At 47.3% G+C, this 27,011-nt stretch overlaps 1 protein-coding gene across 1 annotated transcript in view; it reads right to left on the bottom strand.

Moving 5' to 3' along the window:
• CES5A (carboxylesterase 5A) overlaps positions 1-26,620 on the bottom strand; it is a 70,839-nt gene extending 44,219 nt beyond the window's left edge. The window contains exon 1 of the mRNA XM_054711056.1: positions 26,551-26,620. Coding sequence (XP_054567031.1) covers positions 26,551-26,620 — 70 coding nt within the window. The remainder of the gene's footprint in view (positions 1-26,550) is intronic.
• Between the last annotated feature and the right edge of the window lie 391 nt (positions 26,621-27,011).

Genomic DNA, 27,011 nt, shown 5'->3' with positions numbered 1-27,011 from the left:
CGTGCTACACAGACCTCCACGGGGACTGACAGATGGATAAGTGACAGACAGATGGAAGGCGGCCAAGCCACACTGGTATATCCAAACCTTGGAACCTCTCTCCACCCCAAAGGAGCACTTCCGGAAATGTGGGAGAGCTATCAATGAGTTCTGCATCACGTGGGCTGTGCCGGGAGGCGTTGGTGTAGGGGCGGAGAAGCCTACACGGGAACATAATTCCTCCTCTGCGGTTGATTCTCTGTGGGACCTTGGGCACAGCCCTTTTCATCAAGGGTCCTCTTCTCTCCGCCAGTAAAATCTTGGGCTATCAGTTCATGGTCTCTATGGTTCGAAGGCTCTATGATCTTGACAACCAAGCTGGGCATATGCTTCAAGGACCTGCCAAAAATGTCATCTTCCCCACAGTGTGGGAGCCTGATGAATCTTAGCAAATACAGCAAAGCACTACAGAGAAACAGGTAATGTTCCTTTCCTGTCTTTTTTCCCCAGCCTCGCTCCTTTTAATTTTTCCTTCCTGAATATGGAGTCCCAGGGTGGATTCGCTATGTCATCTCCAAATCCCCAGAAAGCTAGGTCCCATGGGGCGAGGGAAAGGAGGGATGAAACCTCTTTTCCCTGTCGTCACAGGAAGCTGCAGTGCATTTCAAAAACAAGATGGGCTTCTGATTATTAAAAATAAACCCTGGCCCACAGCCTGCCTCGTCCATTAATCCTGCCAACAGATGTGGACTCACGCACACACTCTCCCGGGTGCTGCTTCTCCAGCAGTCTTCATGCTGAGGCTCGCTAGGGACAACCGTTCCAGTTTGGACAATTATGAAATCAGCGATTTGCTATCTCAAGGAAGGGAATTCTACCCTAGGGCTTGAGGGGGAAATGGGTCCCTAGAATCTTGACTAAGGAACTTAAAAGGTTTGAAAGGAAACAAAAATATATATTCTGGTTCTTTCCGTATTAAGTGGTAGAAACACTAGCTGACAATGGCTAACGCCAAGGAAGTGACATTTTTTTCTCATGTACCTGAAAACTCAAGAATGCCGGGGATTCCTGCTGGCTTCAGGAACTGCTGGATCTAGGTGCTTGGGCAAGCTCATGGGAAGTTTGTCTCTCTCCCTCCCAGCCCACTTTCCTCGATGTACCTTTTCACACTTGGGCAAACTCTTCCCAGGCTTGGCAAGATTCTATCCTAGTGGTTAACTCCAGTGAAAAGAAATTTTGGTTCCCACAAAAGTCTCAGAAATAACTCTCGTTGCATAATTTGAGTCGCATGGCCATTCCTAAACCAATCATTGTACCCTGAGGGTAGAATACACTACCTGGGCAGAGTAGGGCACATGGAACTGGGAGCAAAGGCCAGGCCATTCTCACCTCGTGTACAGAAAGTATGAGGGGGTAGTTCCCCCAAAGAAAAGTCAACTTTGAACCCTGGGCTAAATACATGGAGTATTCTAAGGACTAAATGCTTTCCCCTCAGATTGAGAAGGCGGCGTGGGTACCCACCAGAATGGCTAGAATCAAAAAGACCCACAGTACCAAATGGCAAGTCTACAGACCAATACGCTCGTGCATTGCTGTAAAATGTAAAATGGTACAGTCATGTTGCATCTCAGTTTGGCCGTCTGTAATAAAGGTAAACGTACATCTATAGATGCTCCAGCACTCCACTCCCATTTCAACACGAATGTAGACATATGTGCACTGAAAACATGTCCAACAATGCTCACTGCAGCCTTAAGCATGATGGCCCAAAATCAGAACTAACCCAAACGATGCTTTCAACAGGAAAATAAACAACGGTAGGTCCGCACAGTGGAATACTACTCAGCAGTTAACGGAAAGAACACCTGGGTGAATCTCAAAAACATTATGGAGGACAAAAGAAGTCAGGCACAAACGAGTACACACTGTGATTTCATCCACGCAAAGTTCTAGAACAGGCACGACTAAGCTACGATGATAGAAGTCGGAACAGGTGCTGCCTGGGGGAAAGGCTGACCAGCAATGAGCGCTGGAGGACTTTCGGGAGCAAGGGAAATGCTTATTTATATCTTGTTTTGGAGAGTTGATTTCACAGCTGATTACAACGGTCTGAACTCACAGAAAAGAACATTTAAGCGCTGCGCATTTCTGTTGCATATAAACGGTCCCTCGTGGAGTAAAACGAAAAGAAACCCTTTAGGAATACAGCCTTGACATTCTACAAACCACATTCACACCCATTCCCCTCTTCCCTCCATCGGATCTTCTCAACAACCCTGGGAAGCAGGAAGACTGGGTCATCTTATGAGTGAGGACACTGGGCGAGAGGATCGGGGTCTGGGAGTCCATCTCAAGACCAGGCAGCGTGTGCCAGGCCAGGGCCAGCGCCCCGGTGTCAGGACCCCATAGCCAGTGTTCCTCACCCAATGCCCTGGCTCTCAGGCACCACAGAGACACTCAGCAGCCTCCACGTTCCTCGCCACTCATCCCTTCTACATACTCAGGTTCTGCCCGAGATTTCATCCGAACAGTCTGAGAACTGCTGATGTTACAGATGCCCAAACAAACCTAATTGTCCAGGGCCGTGGTCGGCAAACCGCGGCTCGCGAGCCACATGCGGCTCTTTGGCCCCTTGAGTGTGGCTCTTCCACAAAATACCACGGCCTGGGCGAGTCTATTTTGAAGAAGTGGCGTTAGAAGAAATTTAAAAACTTTGGCTCTCAAAAGAAATTTCAATCGTTGTGCTGTTGATATTTGGCTCTGTTGACTAATGAGTTTGCCGACCACGGGTCCAGGGGCTCCTCTTTTCCTTCGCACCCTGTGTGGCCTGACGTGTAAGACAGGAGAGTCTGATTTCCACTCCGGGCTGAACAGTTATGTCTGCCGGAAGCAGTGCAGCCTTCACGCCCCAGCTACTCCATTGGCGTGCGGAAAGCAGGAAGACCGGATGGAGAGGGAAGGCTTCCCCAGGGTTCTGTCACTGTGTGATGTCAGTCCTGTCACCACCCCACCCCCCTGAATCTTGGTTTCCCATCTTTAAAATCAGAGACCCGAACCGGATAAGCCCTAAACAACTGCCCTGTACTCGCGTCTGCAGCTGGACAGGTAGTATTTGTCTTCTTCCGAAACCTCCCTACAAACACTATCGACCCAGATGTTCCCCAGAGGATTCCCATTCCAAGGGAAAAATCTCACCAGTCATTGAGCTGAAAAGGACCCCCTCTCCAATGTAGGGAGGTGGCCAGACCGCCAGGATACGTTATTTTTCATTCCTTCGTCCAAGGAGATTTCACAGGACCTGACCGTGCCTCTCTATGTGGAGCCGGGGGTCCTAGTCCTAGTCCCATTCATAGCTGACAATGCAGCTCTTAAGCAAGACCCTCCCCTACAGGGACTTGTTGCCTCACCCATAAAACCGAGTTAACCTCCCTGGATTGGTGAGAAGACATACTGAAGTAAAAAGTATGGATCTGCTTTGAACAGAATAAAACTCCCTACTAAGATAAAAGGCTTTTACCTTTTTAAAAAAATCTTTATTGTTGAAAGTATTACGTATCTCCCTCTTTTTCCCCCAGTGACCTCTCCCAGCCCGCCCCTGCCCCACCCAGGTCTTCACCACCCTGCGGTCTGTGTCCATGGGTTATGCACCTCTGCATACAGGTCCTTTGGCTGATCTCTTCCCGCCCACACCAGAGCCATCTTCCAAGTAACGGGCTCCAACCTTTCTTCCCCACGCCTGAGCAGTGCCTGTGCAGACCACTAGATGGCGGTCGGTGTCACCTGCAGATTCAGAAAAGGGTGTGGGAGAGCCAGGGGGCTGCCTGCCGAAGAAAACCAGGCCAAAGCCGGCTTGTTACGTCACTCCTAATGGAAGCAGCCTGCGCAGGCTGGATTTTTCCTTTATCGCAGGCGACCGTGCAAGGAAGCTTCCTGGCTCCTGCGCATCTCGATGCTAATTATTGCCCCTGAAATCGGTCTTTACTTCCCAGGGATTGGTCCTGGGAGCCCCTGCTCCGTTCCCTGGGAACAGGCCCTCCTACCCAAAGGCCTCTTGCCCTCTCTCTCCAAATGCCCCATACCCCACCCTCCTGCATGCTGCAAGTGACTTTCTGGTCCTGCCTTTAAATCTCAACTGAGTTCAGACGGCTTGAGTTCAAATTCACCTCTGCTTCACTTGACATATGATGATCTTCAACAAGTCATTCTAATTCTGTGTTCTCACATGCCTTAACTTAACGATGGGTTAATAACAGACTTTTAAGTATTAAGTGAGTTAACACTGGTTATTACGGTGCTTGGAATAGGATCTGGCACTTTGTAGGCCATTATTTATTGAACGCCTACCAGGTATAGGTACATGATCTGATTTAATGCCCATTTCAATGGCTCAGAGAGGTTAAACCATTTTCCCAAGGTTGCTCAGCAAGAGAGAAGTAAAGGCAGGATTTGAACCTGGTCCTGTCTGACTTCAGGGCCCCTGCTTTCCACTGCTCTTAAAGAAAGAAAATGAGCATCCAAAGGCAAGGAATCCAGAGGCGACACTGTCAGTCCTAGGGCGGCTGCACACAGCCCTCTGAAACTGTGCCGCTCGGCTCTCAGAGATCTGCTCCTGGACTACCTTGAGCACTAACTGGGGCTTCACGATCTGGGGCAAAATCCTTCCTTGGGGCTTCTTTTATTCCTCTGTAAAATGGGGCAGCTTGAGAGGTCACTGTTTTCCACCCGTGCCTCGTGGTCAAAATTAACCAGGGATCCTTACAGAAAGTATGGATGTGTGGATCCCATTTTGTGTGGCTGAAATAGAATCTCCAGAGGAGAGATCTGACATCTGGATTTTTAGCAAGTGACCTCTGATTCTCAGGACCAGGAAAGATAGAAAAATATCCTAGGCCCAGATCATCTTAGAGGTTCTGCCAACTCTGTCCACACTGATCCCTCTACCACTCAGCCAGGCTCCTGGTCACCTGCGACAGACACCGCCAGGAACATCTCAGACCTCTCCCCATGCCCTCTGATGCAACCCCTGCACTCTCTCGCACTCCGCATGGACTTGATGCTCCTTTCTTCCTGTAAGGCATGTGGGCTCTCCAGGGAGCTGGAGCTGTATAAATAATAGATGGAATTTACAGTACCATTTGGAACTCACTTAAGCACTAGAAACATCATCTAACTTTTCACTGGGTGAGAAGAAAAAAATAGCTTCTTCCGTGACTTTCCTAATAGGCAAAGCACGAGACTTTGACAAGACTTGGTCCTACATGTCCACGATGTCCATTTGGAAGGTGTCTTCTCCTCTCCCAGAACAGCAGTGCCCTGCTGCCCAGTCTCCCATACCCAGGGGCACCAGCCCCGGGTCCTGGAGGGAGGCCTTGTGGAAAGAATGGGAAGAAGCCTCAAGGCACAAAGCCCTGCCCAGCCTCAGCAAACCTACTCCTCTGTAAATCCTTTCTGTGCTCTTCTTGTTTGCAGTCATCACATGGTACAATTGGGCAATAGTGGCTGTCCCTTTTTTCTGTTACAGACCACAAACCACTGACCCCACTAACTTGAAACAGACCTAAAATCCCTACTGTTAGGCAAAGTCTTTGCATTAAGGGAATTTTTTCTGGGAGAGTGAGTACTCTGGCTGGGTTTCGGAAGACTGGTGTATCAGTCAGCTATGGCCATCATAGTGCCTTGTAACAAACTGCCCTGGATAACGTGCTTTAAAACAATAGTATATTCTTACTCGTACATGTGTGGGTTGGCTGGGGCAGCTCTGCTTATCTCACTCAACTGATCTCAACTCAGCTGGGTTTGGCTCTGACCTTGGGCTTGGTTCAGGTATCCCTTCATTCTTCTTGGACCTGTGGCGTGGCTGACCATGTCTTTCTTATGGTGATGACAGAAGACCAAGAATGCAAGTCCACAGCCCGAGCTTATTTCAGGCAACGGCTGGCATTGCACCTGCTCACACCCCATTGATCACAGCAAAAGGCAAGGGCATACGCTCTGTTCAGGCCAAAGCAAGTCACAGAGGAAGACTGGAAGGTGAAAAAGGAAACGGAGAGTCAAGCAGGTAGGATGACACGAGGAAGGGCTCCTGGACCCAGGCTCCACGGGGAACTTAAGCAAGAGAAACACCCCTGCAGTCATGCCTCAGGGGGCAGGGTGGGAGGAAGGGAGAAACTGTAACTCAGGAGAAGGCCGACAGGAGCCATGGAAGGACTTGGGGTTTTGCTTCAAATGAGACATGAAGCACTGAATGAAGGCTTTGAGCCAAGGAGACATAGGATTAGACTTTGGCTTTTAAAGGTCCCTTTGGCTGCTGTGTGGAGAACAGACTGTAGAGGTTAAGGATGGAAGCTAAGCGTCTGACTGGGAGGCTCTCAGCTCTCAGAACTCACCAGATCAAGTACCTGTAGACCAAGTACAAATAGAGAGGATGTGAATAACATGTATACTATAATTACAAGGTGTGATTTAACAGGTAAGATGTTAATAAAAAGAGACTGTTATATTTACTTGCCCATGAAACGTTCAAAGAAGCAATTCATATATTAAGTCATATAGGAAATCTCAACAACTCCCTTAAGAAAGAAGTCAAACAGGTTATCTTCTAGCCAAAATGCAATAAATTAGAAATTAATAACATAGAAATAGCCAATACTTCTACGCACATGAAAATGTTAAGTTCCTTTTAAATAATTCTTAGGTTAACAAGGAGAAATTAATATCACTATTTAAAAATGTATGACAAGGAGAGGCCATATATAAAAAACCTAAGGTATATTCCTAACTCAGGAAAATTTAGTCTTCAATAAAGTTCTTAGAAATGAGAAAAAGTTGAAAACAAAGTAACCAAGCTTTTCAACTCAAGAAGTTAGAAAAAGAAAAAGAAAATAACACAATGAAATTTGAGAAAGGTATTAATAAAGACCAAATACAAAAAAAGTAATGAACTAGAAAACAAATGAATCAATAGTGTTGATTAATAAAATTAAAAGCTGGTTCTCTGAAAACACCAATAAACTAGAATAGCTTATGGCAAGACTGAGAGACTGGGGGTAGGGTGGGAAAGAATGACAGAAAAATAGAACATTAAGAATGAGAAAAGACACAATAGACAAAGCATATTTTAAATTAAAGAGAAAATATGTGCAAATTTATACCAAATCCTTTGAAAATTGAGAGGAATTGGACAATTTTCTGGAAAACAATAAATCACAATAATTAGCTCAAAAAAATCATGGAAGACTAATAATGAGAGAAGAAACTGAGACAGTAATTAAAGCTCTACCCTTGTCCAGTTCACTAAGGTGAGAACGCTTACAGTGTTGAATGTTCTACAAAACATTTGAGGAATCCAGAACCCATGCAACACACTCTTCTGGAGTTTAGAAGAAGACAGAAACTACCAGCTCGTTCTCTGTGGCTGGAACAACCCAATTCCAATACCGGAACAGGAAAGCACAGACAAAACAGGAAAAACCGTGAGTCAATATCATTCATGAGCTAAGACACAAAAGCCCTAAACAAAGTATTAGAAACGCAAAACCAGTAGTGCATTATGAGCAGAAATATAAGAACGGCTGAACAGGAGAACACCTTCCATGTTTTTGACTGGAATTAAATCATCTCAATGGATGCCAACATTTAATAAAATGTATTACCTATTTCTGCCTTTAAAAAAAATAAAATTTGATACTGTTTTCTACTATGGACACACAGCACACATCATAGTTAATAGTAAATTATCAGAAACAACCCCCTTACAGTCAGGACCAAGGCAGGGCTGCCTATAATTGTTGCTACTTTTTTTTAAAAAGTATTTTAAATTGATTTTCGAGAGAAAGGGAGAAGGAGAGAGAAACATCGATGTGAGAGAGAAACATTAATGGGCTGCCTCCTCACGACCCTACTGGTGATCGAGTCTGCAACCCTGGCATGAGTCCTGACCAGGAATCCAACCAGCAACCTTCTGGTGCATGGGATGATGCTCAGCCATCTGAGCCACACGGGCCAGGGCGGACGGCTCACCACGGAGAAGGACAAGAGAAGAAAATAAGAAATGTAACACTGAGCAGGAAGAGACAGAGACATTTAGTATCTGCAGTCAACAGAACCATCTACCAAGAAGGCCCACAGAAACCAAAAGGATATTATAACCAAATATGAATTCATCATGGTGACAGATACAAAATCAACACACAACTTAATAACTGTCATATTCCACAGTGGTAACTAATTAGAATATGCATTTTATAACCTTATTCACAAAAAAGAAACATTCCTCAGACAAACTTAAGAAGAAATATCAGCGGAACTGAAAAGGATAAAGCTTCAGGACACGAAGAAAAACCTGAATAAAGACTGTGATACTGTTCGGTGGCCAAGAGCTTAAATGGCTAGCTGTCTTTTAAAGTCTGTTATCGCGACACTAGGACCACATGCAGACAGCAAAGGCCAAAATCCAAAACCTGCCTTTTGAGCCCAGTGTGTCAAGGACCTCATTAGCACTGGGGGACCTGAAGAAAATGTCTTTTTGGGAAGCTAAGATGCGGGCACACATCAGGAAGAGAAAGGGGCAGAAAGGAAGGCTGGGAGACATGAAAAATAAAACTTGCAGACTTGATCAATCTGCTCATGGTGGGCCCTGACCAGGGGAGACCCAGGAGTGGGAGAGGGGAAGGTCTCTCTCCACACACACTCTAAAAGCCGTGGTGGCCAAACAGATGGCACACGCATTTTTAAGCCACTTTTTAACAGTTCTTTTTTTTTTTTTTTTTTAATGCCTTCGTGCTCTTTATCCCTTTAGTTAAAAGTCCCACCAGCTGTCACTGTCTGGAAGAAAATGTCAGGGCTGTGGCTGCTTGTGCCATCTCCTCAGCTCAGGGCCCTGGGAGGGGAGCTGGGGGCGGAGGGGGCGCGGGGCAGGAAGGAGAGGGGAGGAGGATTTCCTGGGGATCTCAGCTAGCTGTGGTCCTGGCTGCAGAACTGGTGAAAAGGCTGAAGGGTGGGCCCCTCACCAGAATGAACCACCACAGAGGTTCGGAGCCAATCCTTCACCCATCACAACCCTTCCAAGTATTAACTGTGTATACTTCCCAAAGCACTTCCCCTCCTGGCCCCTGGTTTCCTCCCCCCACACTCCTGTGAGGTCGGCATTCTTATTCCCATTCCAAAGAGAGAGCAACCGGGAAGCCTGCCTCCCAGCCGTACCATCTACAAGCTGTGTGACCTTGGAGAGCTCTCTTGCCTTCTCTGGGCCTTACCGTCCCCATGGGCACGAGGAAACTCACCGAAGGTCCTCCCAGGGCCTTCCAGCTCAGGTCGGAACTCGCTGCAGTACGCGACCACACCGGGTCCTGTTCCCTTAGCTTCTTTTTCCCCCTCCAAGCACCAATCGGTAACCTCTTTAAACGGCAGCCGAGCAGAGTCGTTGATTTCTTGTAGAAGAAAACAAAACAAAACAAAAAACGTGATGAGTCATTTGTTGAAAAGAATCCCCCCCCCCCCCCCGAGCCTTTTAAAAATCACACATTTAACCAATTTTGAGCACTTTAAAGATGCATTTAAATTTTCTTTCCTCCTCGGATACAACTGTTTTCACTCAGTCACCTTCTCCCAGGGGTGTATGCCTGGCTTATTTAATAAACCTTTCCCCACATTTGAACTCATCCATTAGCAAATAAGGAGCGTGGCACTCCATTACCCACAATAAATTTTACTGCCATGAAGTCACCACGTGCCACGTGGGGAAAAGGAGACGCTAGGGTGGCTCCGGGAGCCACGCCTGCCTCTGGGTTCCCTACTCCTGGGTCCTCCTGGGAGTCAAGTGATTAATCCACCCGACCAAGGGGCTGGCCCAGAGAGAGAAAGTAGGGTGGGTGAATTCACACCTGCTCTTCTAAGGCTCATCTCTGTCACTCCAGTGGGTTTGGGGCTGGGTTCAGGCAGTAGCTGCCTGTAACTACTGCCCACCTTGGGATGGAGGCAGGGAGCAGGCAGAGAGCAGGGGCCAGGCCTGCCTTTGGTCCTCGCACCAGGCCTCCCTGGCCTTCACACTGAGACCCAGTCCTCTTGAGCATCGTGTACACGGCACGGATGATAAAGAAAGGTCTAGTGTGTTTACCACTTTCCTCCGATGTTGCCAGCTGGCTGCATTCTCAAAGGGCAGGGACACTTAGCTTACACGCTGATGAGCTAGAGACAGCCAGACCCTCTGAGGGTTCCCTCAAGTTCAAAGGGAGGACTCTACCTTGCTTCTGTCCATCTTCAAAGGGCAGAGACCCTATAACACCCCTACCTCCCAGAGTGACTGCATGCGTGGGGACATGCTGGAAGTCAGACGAACCCAGAGGGAGACCACTGAGGCCAGCATCTCTGCTTCCCACCGCCCTGGGTGTTCTAGCCACGCCTGCAAGGGAGTCCTGGCCCCTCCCCAGAGGGCGTGGCTTTGTTCTTGCCTGTCTCCAGGGTCAATGCCATAAACCTCAGACTCGCGCGAGTGTGTGTGTGTGTGTGTGTGTGTGTGTGTGTGTGTGTGTGTGTACAGGATGGGCTCATCGCCTTAGTCTCCCAGGGACTCGCTGTCAAGCAGCAGGACACACACCCGGGGAGGGTGGAGCAGCGAAAGAGGAGAGAGTGAGTAGAACTGGACCAGAGCACTTCTCCCCACCTCCAGGTCGCCAGTGGAATGCCGTTCTGCTGGTTCTGTGAGAGGAATCTGAATTGCCACTTCACTGAGGAATGAACAGACCTTAAAAAGGCAGCTAATGTAAGATAATGGCTCCGACAAAAACGCAGCCTATCAAAGGGACCATAAAAGAAAGTGGGGTTAATGCTTAATGGTTACGCTGCTGAGAATCTAGGGAGCAGTTCTCAAGCATTTAATACTAAGAGAACCTCCCGGGCACCTACCATGAGCTGGTCCCCTTGCCTCTCGGGATAAACCGGCAGGACTCCCTCTCCCCACTTCACAGATGCGGACATGGATCCTTAGAGATCACAACATGAACTAGCATGAAATGACTCCTTCAATCACATCCACACAGCCCGTTCGGTTTACAGATGAGGAACATGCATTCCAGAAACAGCGATGCACTGGCCCACAGTCAGACGCGGGGAAGATGCCCAGGTACAATTCAAACCCGAGTCTGGCTGGCAGTCCAGTGCTCATCCCAATACCCTGCATGATGCTGTGATCTGTGGCTTGTCCTGGTTCCCATGGTGAATGGGTATGAGAGTGGAGACTTCAACCAGGGTCTTCCAACTCCGGGTCCAGCCTTCTCCCCTCGTCCTTTTGGATTTCAAAGGGAAGGTTCACCCACCCAGCGCCATATCCCCCTCTTGCTTCCCCCTAATAGATGGTCACTCCAGGACTGGCTCGCCGAGGGGCTTGGGAGGTGGCGGGTCCACATAGGATGGGAGGCCCCGTGATGGAGCACTGCTCACTGGAATGACAAGTCCTAATCTTCACTACATGACCAGGCAGTGTTCGCAAACTGGGCCAGAGCATTTGTTATTTTGCATCAACTCTGACACTGAACGGAAGGGGGAAAGTGGGGCACTTTGGAACCGGCTTTCCTCCGTGCCAACAAAATGCCATTATTTTAACTTCATTTGTGTGGTACAAATGAGAAGGAGATAAATGCCGTGTTCCAGCCGGAGTCTATTAGTGATTATCAACTGCAACATGGAAAGATTGTGCAATCTGGCCGTGTCAGGAAAGGGGAGGAGCTGCACCCAGGGATCTCAGCTCTTAAATTCCTCCACCTGGGATTTCTGAACCGTGAAGCAAAGTAAAAACACATACAGTGAATTGTACACCGACAGCAGTTGCCTGTAATTTTTTAAGAGGTACATACACATTCTAGCTGGGTAACCTTGGGTATGTCCGTCAAGTTTCTTTGAGCCTAATTTTCTTATCTGTAAAACTGAGATTCTATCTGGCCTGCCTACACTATTTTTGTGTGAGAATTAAACTTAAAAAAAATGGATGGAAAATTGCAACTGTTTCATAAATGTTATTAATGATGCATTCTACATCATATAACTCAAAATAATTATGCACCTAAGTAATTTGGATGTATGTTATCAGTGCATAATTCAATGCACTGCCCATAACATAATTTGGATGTATGTTATCAGTGCAAAATAAAATGCACTGCCCTTTCACATGTCTGATGAGACATGTGAAATCCAACAGAACGAAGAAATGTCTAAACCTTAATTCTTTTGTTTTAATACATTTTCATTAAAGGATAGCACATCATACATGAATTTTTCTACCAGCACCTACGTCAATAAAGTAATATCAGCCCCTCAGATGCTCCATCATACTCACTCCCACTCACTCTCACCTCCTCTTCCAAAAGTAACCTGTAGCCTGACTTCTAAAATTATAGACTAAATTCGACTGCGTTTGAACTTTGATCAATAGAATCATATAGTATGTGCTATTTTGGGTCTGGCTTCTTTCCACACCATGTTGGTATAATTCATCCACATTGTTCTATGTAGCAGCAGCTTATTCATTTTCATGGTTCTATAGTTCCCTATTATATGAAAACTAGTGGCCCGGTGTACAAAACTCGTGCATGGGGGGGGGGGGGTCTCTCAGTCCGGCCTGCACCCTCTCCAATCTGGGACCCCTCAGGGGATGTCCAACTGCCTGTTTAGGCCCCATCCCACAGGGATCGGGTCTAAACCGGCAGTCGGACATCCCTCTCGCAATCCCGGACTGCTGGCTCCTAACCACTCACCTGCCTGCCTGCCTGATTGCCCCTAACCACTCTGCCTGCCGGCCTGTTCACCCCCAACTGCCCTCCCCACCAGTCTGCTTGCCCCCAACTGCCCCCCCTGCCGGCCTGCTCACCCCCAACTCCACCCCACTGGCCTGATTGCCCCCAACTGACCCCCACTGATGGCCTGCTTGCCCCCAACTGGCCCCCCTTGCCAGCCTGCTCAATCCCAACTGCCCCCTGACTGGCCTGATCACCCCCAATGTCCCCCCCCCCCCGCACCGGCTTGATCACCCACAACTGCCATCCCATCCTGGCCTGATCACCTACAACTGCCCTCCCCTCTTGGCCCCTAACCACCTCTACCTTGGCCCCGCCACCATGGCTTTGTCCAGAAGAACATCCGGAAAGTCTCCCAGTCTAATTAGCATAATACCCTTTTATTAGTATAAACAGAGGCCTGGTGCATGGGTGGGGGCCAGCTGATTTGCCCTGAAGGGTATCCCGGATCAGGGTGGAGGTTCCCATGGGGGGCGGGGCAGCCTGGGCGAGGGGCCTGTGGTGGTTTGCAGGCCAGCCATGCCCCATTGGGGTGGGGGGTCCTCAACTGGGGACGATGCTGGCCTGGGTGGGGGGCTGAGGGCTGTTTTCAGGCTGGCCACACCCCCTTCAGGGTGGGGGTCCCTGCTGGGGTGCCTGGCCAGCCTGGGTGAGGGGCTGATGGCTGTTTGCAGGCTGGCCACACCCTCCAGTGGGGACCCTCACCCAATGGGGGCATGGCCAGCCTGGGTAAGGAGCTGAGGGACGTTTTCAGGCCCCTCTCTCGGCAGCTGGCCTGGGTGACCCAAGCCTCCCGCACACTCAAGCCAGCTCTGTGGCTGCAGTCCACAGGCCCCTCCTTCAGTGGCTGGCCAGGGCAAGCGGGAGGCTTGGGTCACCCTCAGCGATGGAGGAAGCCAAGCCTCCTGCTCGCTCCGGCCTGCTCTGTGACTGCCGCCCATAGGCCCCTCCTTCGGCAGCTGGCCCAAGCGGGCAGGAAGCTTGGGTTCTTCCATCACTGGGGGCAACCCAAGCCTCCCGCCCGCTCCAGCTGGCTCTGTGGCTGCTGCCATCTATGTCCCACTAATTTGCATATTCCCTCCTGATTGGCTGTGGGTGTCGCGGAGTGACAGTCATTACCATATTTCTCTCTTATTAGTATAGATACTGTTGATTTATGTATCCATTCTACTGTTGATGGACGTGTGGGTTGTTCTCAGTTTGAGACTAATGTAAATAACTGATCACACGTATATAAATGTCTGTTGAATATATAACTAGGAGATAAATGCTGGGTCACATAGTGAATGTTCAGCTTACAGATATCCACAAATTACTTCCCAAAGCAATGGTTTTAATTTGTACTGGAACCAGAAGTGTCTGACAGTTCCATTTGCTCTGCATCCTCACCAGCACCTGATTTTGTAAGTATTTTTTTAGTTCAGTCGTGTTGATGGGTGTGGAATGGTATCTCGGATTTTTAATTGCCCTTTCCTGATGGCTAGTGAAACTGAGCACCTGGTCATGTGTTTAATGGCCATCTGGGTATCCTATCTCGTGATGTGCCTGTTCAAGTCTGTTGCACATTTTTGTATTCTGTTGCTTGTCTATTTTTTAATTTGATAGTTCTTTATGTATTCTGGATAGCTATATACTAGCATATAAAACCCTAATATGCAAATAGTCTGAACAGCAGAACAACTGAACAACCAGTCGCTATGATGTGTGCTGACCACCAGGGGGCAGGTGTGGAGCATGATGGGCGTCGGCAGCAGGCAGCAGAGCATAAAACATGGCAGGCATCGTTCTACGATGATGGAATGGTGGAGCGCCAGACCAAGGCGGGGCACTGGTTGCTGTCATTAGGGCGAGCCTCTGGTGTTTACTGAAAACTCTTTGCTCTGGTGCGCCGCAGTCCTGCCAGGGGCTTGCACCCGCTGCCGGCGCCTGAGCCACCGCTTGCACCTGCTGACAGTGCCCGGCACCAGCCCTGATTACTAGGCACTGTCAGTGGGTGTGAGTGGTGGCTGCCGGCCCCAATCGCCCCTCAGGGCTTCTCCACCTCCCCCTGTTCCTGAGGGGTAATTGGAGCTGGCAGCCGCCTCTCGCACCCACTGCCAGCAATGGCCCCGCTTGCACCCACTGCTGGTGACGGCCCTGCCAACACCTGCAGCTGGCACCGGAGCCGCCGCTCACACCCGCTGCTGGTGCCCAGTGCTGGCCCCAATCGATCCACACAGTCAGCACGTGGCGGCGGGATCAGGGCTGCCAGCAGACAGGGGACCAGGAACTGAGGTGGGAGGGTCTAAGTGGGGGTGCAGAGGATGGGCCGAGACCCACCCCTGTGCCCCCTGCAGCCTCTTGGCCCACAGTTCCTTTCAAGGTGCACGAATTCATGCAAAGATGAGTAAATTCTTAAGGTCACAGTGCTGGGATGTAAAATACGGGAGTTGGGGTGATGATCAATTCTGTCTCATTTCAAAATCCCACACACAGTCTTTGTAGTTATCCAAGATCACACAGCAGGTAAGTGACTAAATTTGGATCAGCTCCCATCAGGGATGCTACAGAAATCATTTGTGCAGGGGACAAAATGCAGGGCCAGATCAGCTCTGGAAATCTCTCCAGTGAGAAGATCCAACGAGCCCATGTGTGGAATGGGCCCTCTTCACTCTGACTGTTGGAGGATAGCAGGGGAGCCTAGCTATCACCCTTCATATGACATGACTTCTCATTTGTTTTCCATCATCACCCCAACCCCCATATTTCAGAAACACCACCCTTTAAATTTTCCCTATGATGAACTGCTTGCTATTGTTTTATGTTTACACGAGGGGCCCGGTGCATGAAGATTCGTGCACGGGGGGTGGGTCCCTCAGCCCGACCTGCACCCTCTCCAATCTGGGAGCCCTCAGGGGAGCCCTCTCCAATCCGGGAGTTTCTGTCTGTCTTTGCAATCATATGAGCGAATTGTCTGAAAACGCCCAACCCAGTTTGGTTTGTTGCTCACAGAATAATAGGGGATTTTTTTTCTTTACTTCATTGGTGGAGATTTCCTGGAAGTTTTAGGATATCTTCCCTTTAATTTTACCTGTACACTCTGATTTTACTTATGTCTCTAACGTTTGCTTTCCCTCCATCCCCCACCGCAACAGTAACTTGCTCCAGGCTCACTTTGCTCTAGTGTCTAGGAGATCCGTCTGCCACCAGAACTACGATACCCAGCATTCCTGATGCTCCCCGCACTCTGGGCTTCCGCTTCCGGTCCTGGGGCTGCCACCAGAACTATTCCCAGAATTCCTGGTGCTCCCCACGCTCTTGGTTTCTCCTTCCTGCTCTGTCTCCATCCCACGGCCTCCTGCTCTGCCAAGTCCTCCAAGCCGCCAGCTCTCCCTCTCTGCTCTCCGTCTGGTGGCTTGGGGAGCCAAGTTCCCCAAGCCGCTCCACTCTCCACCAGCTCTCCCACTCTGCTCTCCGCCTGGTGCCTGTGTATGCAAATTAACCCCACATCTTTGTCAGGCTAATTTGCATACTCACTCCTGATTGGCTGGTGAGCGTAGCGGAGGTACGGTCGATTTACATGTGTCTCTTTTATTATATAGGATGGCTAGTCCTTAAAGCTGGGCGGTGAAAACTAGGTGGTAGTAATCAGTTCTTTTCCTCTTACTTTAAGCACGTGTAACTCGGCTTTCCCTGTTTAACAGATCACCATGTAACTTAGGAGATAAGAGGGCTGCTTAAATGTTTTTATTGATTTTAGAGAGAGAAGAAGGGAGAGGAATAGAGACATAGAAGCATTGATGAGAAAGACATCAGTTGGCTGCCTCCTGCATGCCCCTTACTGGGGATTAAGCCCGCAACCCAGGCATAAGCCCTGACCGGGAATCAAACCGGGGACCTATTGGTTCATGGGTCGATGCTCAACCACTGAGCCACACTAGCCGGGCTAGATTAGAGTTTTGCTGATTTAGGCTGGACTCAATGAGACTTGACTCCAGGCCACGGGTTAATTTTCAGCCTGCTTCACATAGTGTGCACTCTCTGGGACCAGCCTCCAGGGCGTGTCTTTTTTATGATGATGAAAGAAGCTCAACAAGGTAGAGTCAGTTACACAAGACATTTACAGCCACTCCTGAATCACATTCTCTGAAACACTCCAGTGACCAAAAAGTTACAAGGACAACCCCAAAGTCCAGAAAAGGGGAGTGGCACTCTGTCCATCATGAGGCCACGGAAAAGGCATGGATATCTGCTACAGGAGAATAAAAACTTGGGACCAATAATTCAAACTACCACACCATTCAACTAAATAGGCCTTGATTTCCTACTCTACACTGGATTGTGTTTTCATCAGTAGCAACTTAACAAAATCGGAACCAGCCATACACTAGACACAGAGCTTAGGCATTTGGGCTAGCAAGATAGTCAAGTCATACCTGTATGTATATACACGCATGTATGTGCATGTGTACATACATATATACATGTATGTGTGTGTACATTCATGTATATATAGGCACATATATATCAAAGTTGGCACATAGCTGCTGCCATCACTGTAGCCACAGACAACACTCTGTATCCCAGAGTCACAGAGACCACCCAGGAACCATGGGGCTTCTTCACACGCTCACACATTCTTTTTGAAAACACCAGAAAAGCCACTTATAACCTGTGGTCAAATATGAACCTCTTCTCTAGATTGTCTCCCTTTCCTTGACATCTAAGAACCCCAAGAAGGTAGCCAAGGTATGGAACTGTGCAGCTTCATTCTTCAAAAACAAGAGACAGACTTTAGGGGTTTGATTCACCAGCCAAAAGTATAAGACAGGAAGGAAGGGGAGCATCCTCAGGACAGCGCAGCAATAATTTAGTAGCTGAAACCCTCAGCCCTTATGTTGACCATCTTAACTACCATTTGCAAGCTATGATGAATCCCTACTGTTTGGATGGAAGGATCAGGGTCTCTCTCTCTCTCTCTCTCTCTCTCTCTCTCTCTCTCAGTTTTCTATGACTGCTGCTTCCTTGAGTATGGAATGCCTACCTACTCCCTCACAAAACTTCGATTCTTCATCTTCTCTGATTTCCTCTGTTGCTGCCTCCTTGCGATGGAAGCTACGAATACTTGTGGGCACTTTCTAAATCATTTCACACGTTTGCAGTCCATCTCCTGGATCTGACGAGAGAGCGCCATCCAGGGTCCCTGAGGGCTCTCGGAGTGCTCTTCATGAAGCTGAGGCCTCCAGGGGTTTAACATCCAACCCACCATCCCCCGTCCTCAGGGGATTTAAAATCCAACAGTTCTCTCATCACCTATAATTCACCGGTCTGACTTATCATTCTTGGCTGAGAGCCTAGGACTTAGTTCAGAAAAGAATTCCAGCTGTATATTTTGCAACTCAGTGGCAGATCTCTAATTGATGACAGCTTCCTTTTTGTACAGCAGCACAAATTCAAATGCCCTCTCTCCTAGTTTTCGTGAGTGTCTTGGTGTGTCACTGACAAAAGTTTGAGTTCCTAGAAATTTAATTAAATTATTTTTTAAAAATCTGGACTTCAGACAATTTCTGAAGCTAGTAGATTAATCCAACAAATATTTATTGTATACCTACTATGTGTAACATAATGGTCTAAAGCAAGAGTGGGCCACAGGTTTTTGTAAATAAAGTTTTATTGGAACACAGGCATACTCATCATTTCTGTGTTGTTTATGTCGGCTTTTAAGCCAAAATGTCAGATTTAAGTACTTGCAACAGGGATCATAGGGCTGGCAAAGCCTAAAACATTTACTATCTGGCCCTGGTCTAGACACTGGGCATTTGGCTGCAAGATGTCTGAAGGATCTTACGGGTTCTCATGATGTTCACTGGCCACGTTGGTGACTCGTAAATCTATCGCTCTATTCGAACCACTCTCCCAAGTTCCAAAGTGGCAATGACAACACCTTCAGGCATTTCCACTTACTATCCCATTATTCTACTGCCTGCTCAAGCTGACCTTCCCAAGTGAACCTCTTTCTATGTTGTCACCTGTTTTACTATGGCATCACCACCCACAGATCCCATATCTCAGTCACCTGGAAGCCAGCTCTGGGTCCTCCCTTACCCTCAGATGCATATGTAACTACCATGATTCCTCCCCCATACCCACACATGCGCCCCTTTATTCCACCCTCACGGCCACAGCTCCTTTGTCTCCTGCCTGGAAGTGAGCAGAAGCTCTCCCTTTCCATTCCCAGGTCCACCTCACTGCAAAGGGCTGAGGACCAGCCACACTGAGGCACAGAAGAAGCATATGACACACAGCTTTTCTCATGCTTTGGAAGACTAGCACTGACGGCTCAAAATAGGCAACACTTACAGAGCATGTACTGTATTCCAGGTGCAGTTCTAGGTAACTGAATGTACTTTAACACCTTTGTTTCTCATAAACACCCTACAAGGTAGACACGCTTACCACCATAACCCCATTTGACAGATAGACACACTGAGGCTAAATGAAACTGATTGGCTTGCCTACGATTAAGCAAGGGGAGGAGATGGGTTATAAACCCAGAGAGTCTGGCTCCCGAGTCCACGCTCTTACCCATGACGCTATACCACCTCCGCTAAGCCCAAAGCTTTCCTTATCCTGCCCTGGTCACCAACGTGGAACTCAGTCGGTTTGGGTGGCAGCGTCCTCACTCCTGAGAAGCATGCCTGAAGGACCTCATTCTTGCCTGAAGGACCTCATGCTGGCATAGCAGGAGAGGAGCTGCCCAACCCCCAGGCCCCTCCCTCCACCATCAGGAATGAGGTCCAGGGACTCATGATGAAAATGAAACCCAGGAACTCCAGTGTGGCCGTTGTGAGAAAGCAGGATTTCAGAAGGAGCTGGAGCGGTTGAGACAATTACAGCCCTTCCTCCTCCATTTGTCTGAAGCAACTCCATTACCAAGCTGTTTTTCTGCTGCCTGATCTGTTGCTCTACAAGCTTTTATCATGAATAGCAACATACTTAAATATTCAGCAAGTGCCCTGCGGAGCACTAAATACCAAAAGCACGCAGAAAGGTCATCTTTCCATCCCGTCCCCACTCCCAGGATTACAGTTTAAGAGGAAAGACCCCGACGCTGAAATCTGCACAATGTGGCTGAAAATATAGAAAAACGGCATTTCTCACCCTGTTGTGTGGTGTGTTTTGGGGTATTTTTTTTTTAACAGTGACTTTCTTCTGACTTTGTTGGGTATTACAAACAAAGGGAAAATGACATGGTTAATTCATCTGAACAGAATATATTAAGAACCTGTTTTGTCCAATGCTCTGTGCTTAGCATAGAAAATGATAAACAGGAGTGCTAAAAATAAGTCCTATCTTCAAGAAGTTAAATGTCTACAAAAATATAGTACTATATGACTGCCCCAAAAGATATACATAAGGGAAGTAACCATTAAGGGGCCAGATGTCGGGCACGGTATTCGATGCTGCAAGCCTTCTGCCATTTCACATCATCTTTACAGTAGCCCTGCCAGGCTGGTATCGTTAGCCCAATTTTAAAACTGAGACTAAAAGAAGCTAAGTGTCCTTGAGACAGAAGAGCTCAGATTTAAACCCAAGTCCTTCAGAAGCCAAAGCCCATAGCAGAGGCATCATCTGAGCTCTTCTGCCCCAAAGAGTGAGTAGAATGTTAACAGGGCGACATGAGCCAGTGCATCGCAAGCGGAGGGAAGAGCATGAGGGAAAACGCAGAGGCAGGAGGTGGTGGAGGTGTGTAGGCAGGCTGGGGTTCTGGCTGGATATATTAAGAAGGTTCTATCACTTGGCGGCCACTGGCTAGCTAGAATGCTGGCTTCTATAGAGGACCTCACATTCTAGGACAGTGGTTCTCAACCTTTCTAACGCCGCAACCCTTTAATACAGTTCCTCATTTGTGGTGACCCCCAACCATAAATTTATTTTCGTTGCTACTTCATAACTGTAAATTTGCTACTGTTTTGAATCATAATGTAAATATCTGTGTTTTCCGATGGTCTTAGGCAACCCCTGTGAAAGGGGTCGCGACCCACAGGTTGAGAACCGCTGCTGTAGAGCCTAAGACCATCAGAAAACACAGATATTTACATTACGATTCAAAACAGTAGCAAATTTACAGTTATGAAGTAGCAACGAAAATAATTTTATGGTTGAGGGTCACCACAACATGAGGAACTGTACTAAAGGGTCGCGGCATTAGGAGGGTTGAGAACCGCTGTTCTAGGACATAAAACCACCTTAGCAAGCTTCCGGCTTTTCTGGTTTTAAGCCAAATCATGTCCATCTCCCTCAACACTGTTTCTATAACTTTTTTCAGTACAAACAAATCTTCAGCACTTTGGGGTTGAGCAAACATGGACCTCCAGGACAGACAGGTTGTCCTTGCAATGGGCCTTCATGCTCTGGTGATAGAGATAAAAGGGACTCAGTGGCCCTCCAGCTAATCACTCCTCCCTCCTAGGTGAGTAGTACAAAGAGAATCAAATTGGTGCGTGGGCATTCTATTGGGATTGGTCTGTGGGATGTTACATTACCAGTAAGAGTGTTTGAAGTACGGCCTTCAGAGCGTATGCTTCTATTTGTTGAGCTTTGCCATCATCAGAGACTTTGAACTTCAACCAACATGAGCAACAGGGTCTGATGTCCACTTATTGGATGAAAAGGAGGAGATAAGCAGGGGATAGGCTAGGCGGCAGATTGTGAAAGAGACCCAATCCATGTTTTCAATAACAATACATATTTCCACATTGTTTCTATGATGTCTTTTGAGCAGGAATACTCGGGGTCATTGAGGAGAATGAACATGAATTAACCAGACAAATTTCCACAGTCTCTAAAGTGATGGACAAGAGTGACCTCACAGGTCAAAGGACTTAGATAATAGCAGCGTGGCTGGAAGGAACCATGAGGTCAGCCTCTCATTTTAAAATTGGAGAAGCTAAAGCTCAGGGGATGGAAGGACTTCACCAAGGTCACAGAGATGGTTAGCCATGGACAAGGTTTGAAGTGTCTTGATTTCCAGGCAAGGATCTGCCAATGACATGATGCTACCCTCTAGGAGAATGTGACTATGAGCCAACGGTAAATGTTTAAGCTGTCAGAATCCCGAGTGCAGGTGCGGAAGGCAAGGGAAGGTTTCAAGGAGTGCATAGAATAATGTACAGTGGGATTTAAACAGGCAGAGAGCAGAGGGCATTGCAGCTGAAGGGGGATGCCCTCCACCTGCCCGAAATGTGCCAAGTTTGGCATCTCAGTATCAGACAAAGAAGTAAACAGATTCTAGTGGCAAAAAAAAAAAAAAAAGCTACAGCAGTAAAATTAAAATCCCTTTTCCGGGAGAAATGTAAACCCTTGTCAGAGATGAGAAATCTAAACCTTTGTGCTCTAGCTTAACTGTTTTAAGAAACCAACAGCTCCTTGGAAAGTTGAAGAGAGAAGAAGGAAAAAACCTGGCTTGCCTCTGCACTCAAAGGAAGAAAATTTTCTGCTGGCAGCTATAAACATTTATGACACATCCTGACGGCTTCATCCCCAGTAGGATATCCAGGGCAAAGACAGTCCCCCAAAGCTTGGAAGGGCCCGGTTCAGCTTCCCTGCAGACTTACCCATTCACCAATGGGCGACAGGAAGCCAGGAGACCTGAGTCACCCTAGCTGAAGCATGTCAAACTCGAGGCCTGCTAATCGTGTTCAGCTCATTGTCCCATCATAAATCTCCCTCTGCCAAAATGGGATGCAGCCTCTAAAATGATGCAGGTGAAGACAGCAGGGAACCTGGAGGAGCAGTTATACAATGAGTCTGGATGAAAAGTATGGAGCCCATGCTCAAAGTATGTAGAATACGCGTAAGGAAGAATTAAGATTGGAAAGAGAAATGAACACAGTTGTGTGCAGTGGTGAGATTATAACTGCATTTTAAATCTTTTGCAATAATCGTCATTATAATTAGGTGATTTAACTAATTTGTATCAACCGTGCTTGCTTTTCTCTCCAACCTACCCTCAACCTATACTAATCTAGTAAAGGAAGTAGGCAAAGTATTTTTTAAATATATTTTTATTGTTGATAGTATTACAGATAGCTCCCATTTTCCCCTCCTTCCCCCCACCACATCCTAGCCCCAACCCACCCTCCTATGTCTTCACTACCTATTGCCCGTGGCCATGTGCTATGGCAAAGTATCTCTTGAGCACTCACTACCACATATACACTTTCCCTAGTATCCTTACTTTATAACTTATATTATCTCCCCCCCTCCCCGCCTAATTCCTAACTGTTATCTCAAACTACTGATTTCTCCCTCTCCTTCTTCCTAGGATCAAAGCCATCCCAGTGCTCAGCAGTCCAGTAGCTAACCGGATGAAAGGAGGTGCTCATAGAGATAGGTTAATCTCAGGATAATATATTTGTTTGATCGCTGGATAGTCTCAAAGGTAGACACTGCCAATGCCTTCCCTCTCTGCACGCATACGCTACTCCTCTCCTTATAACTGCACTCATTTTAGTGATCTGCTTGACCAGCAAAGTGCAGTGGAGGTAACTTTCTGGGGCCCCTGAGGCCAAGTCATAAGGAACCTTGTAAGTTCCTCCTGGTTCTCTCGGAATATTCTCTTTTAGGATGCTCTCTTCAGGAGCCCAGCTGCCAGGCTGTAAGAAGCCCAAGTCACCCAGAGAGACTAAATATAGATAGTTCCGTCTAGTCAACAAGTGTAGGTGGCCCAACAGCTGGCATCAATGCCAGCCATGTGAGTGTGCCATGTTGGACATCCAGCCCCTTCAAGCCTCAGATGGCTGCAGCCCCAGCTTCCATATGATTAAATCTGTATGAGAGACCTCAAGGGAAAAACACCCAGCGAGGTTCATTTAGTCCACAGAACCAAGAGAGATAATAACCTGGTGTTTTAAGACACTTATTTAAGGGTGGTTTTATAAGGTAGCAACAGAGGAGGAGAACATTTTTAAATACTTTTTAAAAAGTGGAATGACAAAACTTCAGTTTCTGTGGTCCTTGATCTGGTAAAAGATTCTGTGAAGGATTGCTTTTTTGTTCAATCATTTATTTAATCACTCATTCATTCATCCAGTGTACGCATAATGAAGAACACCTCTGTATAAGGCACTGCCAGAGGCCAAGGGGCATAGCAAAGTGGATGCAAAAACTGTATTTCATCAAAGGCATTATTAATATGTTACATAAAAGGGGCATGATTACTTGAATTTGGATGGGCCAAGTTACTAAGATGTGAATATATTCATTTTGGGGTGCAAGGTCATGGAAGAAAATGGGAATAATATGATCAAAGCAAGGCCACTGAAGGGAGACAGCAGGGAGGAGGCAAGGGAAGCAGGAGAAAGCCCTCCAGTTGGATTAGAAAGTGAGGAGCCTCCAGGAGATTGGTGGGCAAGAGGGCTGGCTGGGAAGGTCTCAACAGGTGGCAGTTCTCTGAGCCACACTGTCAATATGTCCTGAAGACCAAGGTCAGTGTGATATACGCTCTCTGCCACAGACCAGTCACTGATTGTTCCGAGGTGCAAGCTCCTTGCTTTGCTGAGAGACTAAAGAATTCGAGAATCAAGTCTAAATAAATCTCTGAGGAATGAAACGACGCATCTTTCAGTGCACAGAGTGCGGCCCCCGCTGCATGTATGAGCTGTAGCACAGTGCACACATTCACCACCCATTACTGCTGATGATGGGTCCGTGACGATGCTATTAGGTGGGAAAGCATGATCATAGCTCAGAGTTAATGGGTGAAAGAATCAATCGCATTTCAAACGCTAGGGAAAGGCTGAAGTTGGAACGGAACACGGGTCACACACTGACCAAGTCCTAATGGCACCCGTGTCTGATTAGTGCTGTGCATGGCTTAGTGCTTGGCGGAGAGTAAGATCAAACCTCGGATCCCCAAGTTGCTGCCTGTTCTCCAGGGAAGTGATTTTCTGACCACCATGGCTGCTGTGCCCTTTGAAAATCCTGAATGGTAGCCCTCATGCCTGCTTCATCACCCCGGATTGGACTTATTCCAGGTCTTAGCTGCCTCCGATTCATACCTGCCTCTGACTTAAGATGAAATGATGGCACTGGAAAGGTGGTGTCCATTACACCGGCCACATTTGTGGAATCCCCACCTTCCTAAGTACCCCAAAGTTTCTGAAACCCAATGGATCACAGCCTAGTGATCACACCCTTTTTGCCTTCAGGAATGTTAACTTTTTTTCAGGGGAAATGCTGAGATAACAACAATACTTGCTTTTCTTCCTTGCCCAAATGACAGCAGGTTTTCTGGGTTATGCCAGCTCACTGAGCTGTCAAAGACACTTGAGAGAAATCAAATGTTTTTCATGGATGGTCTTTCTCTCTCTCTCTCTCTCTCTCTCTCTCTCTCTCTCTCTCTCTCACACACACACACACACACACACACACACACACACACACACACAATTCTTTCAATCTCCATACAGTAAGAGTAGTAAAATATGGAGGGCAGGAAGAGGAGAATTTTTTATAAGCCCTCACTCATTCTGTTGAATCTGTGGGCTCTGAAAATCCAGCTGAGTCCTGCTTCTTACCTGCATCCAGCTAAGTGAAATGTTTGGCAATCAGAGCTCAGTAAGAAACTTGCCTGAGTGGGCGAACAGGACGGTGGGCCACACTTGATGCTTCCCCTGCCCTCTGTCTCAGCAGCGTCAATGAGCCATGCAGTGATTGGCAGGGGCACAGAGTGACCACCCAGCATTTGCATTATAATGTGAATGTCTTATTTGGGGAGCTTTACTGAATTTCAGGCAGGTGAGTGATAGCCCTCTCACATCTGGAGCTCACGTCAAATGTTTCCTGACTGATGGATGCTGTCTCTCCTTCTATGGGCTCCCTGGAGGAATAAGTCCAGTTGAAAAGAACAACTCACAGTTTCTACTTAATTAGACATGTTTCCTATAAAACTAGAATTCTTTATTAAAATACATAAGTAGAGGCATTGATTTGCATTAGCATAAATGCTATACTTAAACGGGCTGCTTATTTGAAACTCTGATACATGTACACGGAGGTACATGTATCTGATGATGCTTTGCTCACTGAGACTTAACTTTCTGGAGGGGTTACTTAAACCAACGAGTCTTTACCATATGGATGTTCCTGAACATTCGTGAGAACCTCTTGAAAGTTACAAGCCCCTCGCTGTAAAAACGCATCCCTAAACAACATGTTGCTACACTTTGGAAGTATACACAGATTTCCCGGAGTCGTTCACGAGCCTCCCCTCTCCCCATCCCCAGGGTCTATGGACCCTGGTCAAGAGAACCATTGGCGTGGTCCTCACCCCCAGTCCCAGCTGAGACTCTGCTCCTCTCCCCGTGCGTTTTTGTGACATTGGCGTGAGAGCAAAGTCCCTTCCCCAGCCCAAATACCGTTTACAGTCCTCTGATGCAGCAATGTTTGGCATCAACAGCTCACGTACATTTTCCTCTCTCGTGGTTTCAACTGCCCTAGCAAATATGACTTCCAGATTAATGAAGGATGAGTCTTCATATTCTTTCCCTCTGACCTGAAACCTATTTTATTTTGTTCACCTTGTAGCCAAAAAGAGAAAATTGCTAAAAAGTAACAAGGTCTTGCTAATCTTCACAAAAAAAAAAAAACACAAAAAACAAAAACAAACAAAAAAAAAAAAAAAACACATGATTTTCTTTCCTTTTATTAGGCGGGGTTAATTTTTCCTTCTCTTTTGGCAAACATATTTAAAGTCCCTACTCCTTCCTAATCAACAATCTGAACTATGGGTATCAATGCTTACTCTTGCTTGAAGACTCTCCTCCTGTGACATAAGCTCTGTTGCCTTTGGTGTAGGGCTCCACCACCACCATCTTTGAAAAAAAACCAATATCCTTTTACACAGACTAGAGAGAGGGTGTTGCACAGAAATATTCTCTTTGCTAGGCTGGAAATCCTCAAATCTGATGTCTGAAGAGGTTATTCAGGCCATTCATAGTTGGACAAGGCGAAAGTGAAACTCAAGAGCATTCGTTTCCTCGTCTGTATAAATAAGGCTGCTGATTACAATACTACCTTTGCAGGGTTGCCATGAGGATTAAAGGACACATAGAAGTCCCTGGCCCAGCACCTGTCATACACCAGCTAATAGAAACTGGTGAATGGGTGCAAGGGAAACTACAGAACCATGGACAGCTCCCTTTGGTGAGCCATTTTGGAGGTTTTCCCAGACCAGCTGACAGTTGCCTCCAGGCAGCCTTACTC

The sequence above is a fragment of the Eptesicus fuscus genome, chromosome 21, assembly GCF_027574615.1.
Source record: "Eptesicus fuscus isolate TK198812 chromosome 21, DD_ASM_mEF_20220401, whole genome shotgun sequence".
Classification (NCBI taxonomy): domain Eukaryota; kingdom Metazoa; phylum Chordata; class Mammalia; order Chiroptera; family Vespertilionidae; genus Eptesicus; species Eptesicus fuscus.
This window is presented reverse-complemented; position numbering and strand designations above follow the sequence as displayed.